At 63.2% G+C, this 1,542-nt stretch overlaps 1 protein-coding gene across 1 annotated transcript in view; it reads right to left on the reverse strand.

Moving 5' to 3' along the window:
* Positions 1-1,542, reverse strand: part of WARS1 (tryptophanyl-tRNA synthetase 1) — a 13,471-nt gene that overhangs the window by 5,415 nt on the left and 6,514 nt on the right. Inside the window, exons 6-7 of the mRNA XM_045288078.1 lie at positions 1,398-1,540; positions 34-94 (exon numbers count right to left, since the gene is read on the reverse strand). Of these exons, the coding sequence (XP_045144013.1) occupies positions 34-94; positions 1,398-1,540 (204 nt within the window). The remainder of the gene's footprint in view (positions 1-33; positions 95-1,397; positions 1,541-1,542) is intronic.

Consider the following 1,542-nt stretch of genomic DNA (forward strand, 5'->3'; position numbering starts at 1 on the left):
GTCACTGTCGGTGAAGCCGAAGATGCCTTTCACCTGGTTGAAGGTCACGTGCTTCTCGATCTTCACCACGTTCCTGTAGAAGCCTGTGCTCGACCTGCAAAGACACGGGCATCATGCCTGGCCCTGGCACCCACGGCCGTCAGCACACACCTTGGCAGACAGAGCAGAGGCGCCACCTCTGTGGGGGGCCTGGGAGGGGAGGAATCAGCGCCCACGAGGGGACTCACACCAACCAGAGAGCCCAAGGCCGGAGGATGTGAGGTCTTTAAGTCTGTGTGCCGGGGGAGGGCCTCCCTCTGTGGTGCTCCGTGGACAATGGGGGGGGGGGCACGGGAAACACGGCGGGAGGTGGTGTGTCCTAGTGCAATGGTGGGTGGTGTCCCGTCCCCCATGTGTGGTGATCCTCCAGTGCTCACTTCCTTCTCTGGTGCGCGGTGGTCCCCTGGCTCCGCCCCCAGCACGTGCAGTGGCGGAATGAAACGGAATGTGCAATCGCTGTCACAGCCCTGCCCACCAGCCCGGGGCTGGCAATGACACCAGCAGAACCCATTTCCTTCAGTTACTTTCAAGGATGGACGCCACAACACCTCCACGCCCACAGGGTAGAAATAAGAACAGTGACAAAGTAGCCTCACAGGTGACAGGGGCAGCCCGGTGACCCCACGGGCTGGTGGGCACCCCGTAAGGACAAAGCCGCAGCTTGGCCGTGAGGCTCGAGTGGCAGCATGTTGTCCGGGCCCAGGCAAGCGCCTCGGGCCTCACTGCCACAGTCCCCTTGGGCCACATGCCGGCCCTGGAGTCCCTCGGGCCACATGCCGGCCCTGGAGTCCTTCGGGCCTCACTGCCACAGTCCCCTCGGGCCACATGCCGGCCCTGGAGTCCCTCGCCTTTGGGGCAGGACTGGGGTTTGCTGAGCTGGTGAGAACTCTGCTGGGCTGCTGACCGAAGCTATTCTTTTGACTCCTTCCCATTAGTCATCTGGGCAGGGGCCCTCCGAGGCTCACAGTCCAAGGTTTTGGGAAGCCGCTTCGCTCTGAAAGGGGCAGCCTGTTTGGAAAACTACACTGACAGTGGGTGGGCCGTGTCACAAACAAGTCCCTGCCTTGAGAAACAGAAAGGTGACACCCCTGTGCGAGACGAGCTGTGGGCAGCGAGACGCGGGCAGCAGGTTCTGCACGAGGGGCCGAGGCTGCGGTTCCCGGGAACCACCAGCCCGGGGCAGCCACTGCACCTGCGCGACGGGGCGCGGCTTCATGGCTTCCTCCTCCCTGCGCACTCGGCATGCGCCACCCCGACGGACAGGATGAGCAGAGACAGTCACCAGGGCTGCTAGTTGGGATGTGGCCGCCGAGCGGCCGGCCCGACCAGTGAGCCTACGTCCCCGAGCCGCCCCTTACCCCATATAGTCGAGGTCCGAGAAGATGAAGGTCTTGTTGACGTCGAAGCCGCAGGCGATGATGTCCTTGGCGTTCTCCACGGCATAGAAGTGCGCCTGGTCCAGCGTCAGGTCCTTCCACAGGTATTTCTCGTCGTCCGTCATCT

This window comes from Echinops telfairi, unplaced genomic scaffold, assembly GCF_000313985.2.
Source record: "Echinops telfairi isolate 266 unplaced genomic scaffold, ASM31398v2 ScPeMD7_18;HRSCAF=68, whole genome shotgun sequence".
Lineage (NCBI taxonomy): Eukaryota > Metazoa > Chordata > Mammalia > Afrosoricida > Tenrecidae > Echinops > Echinops telfairi.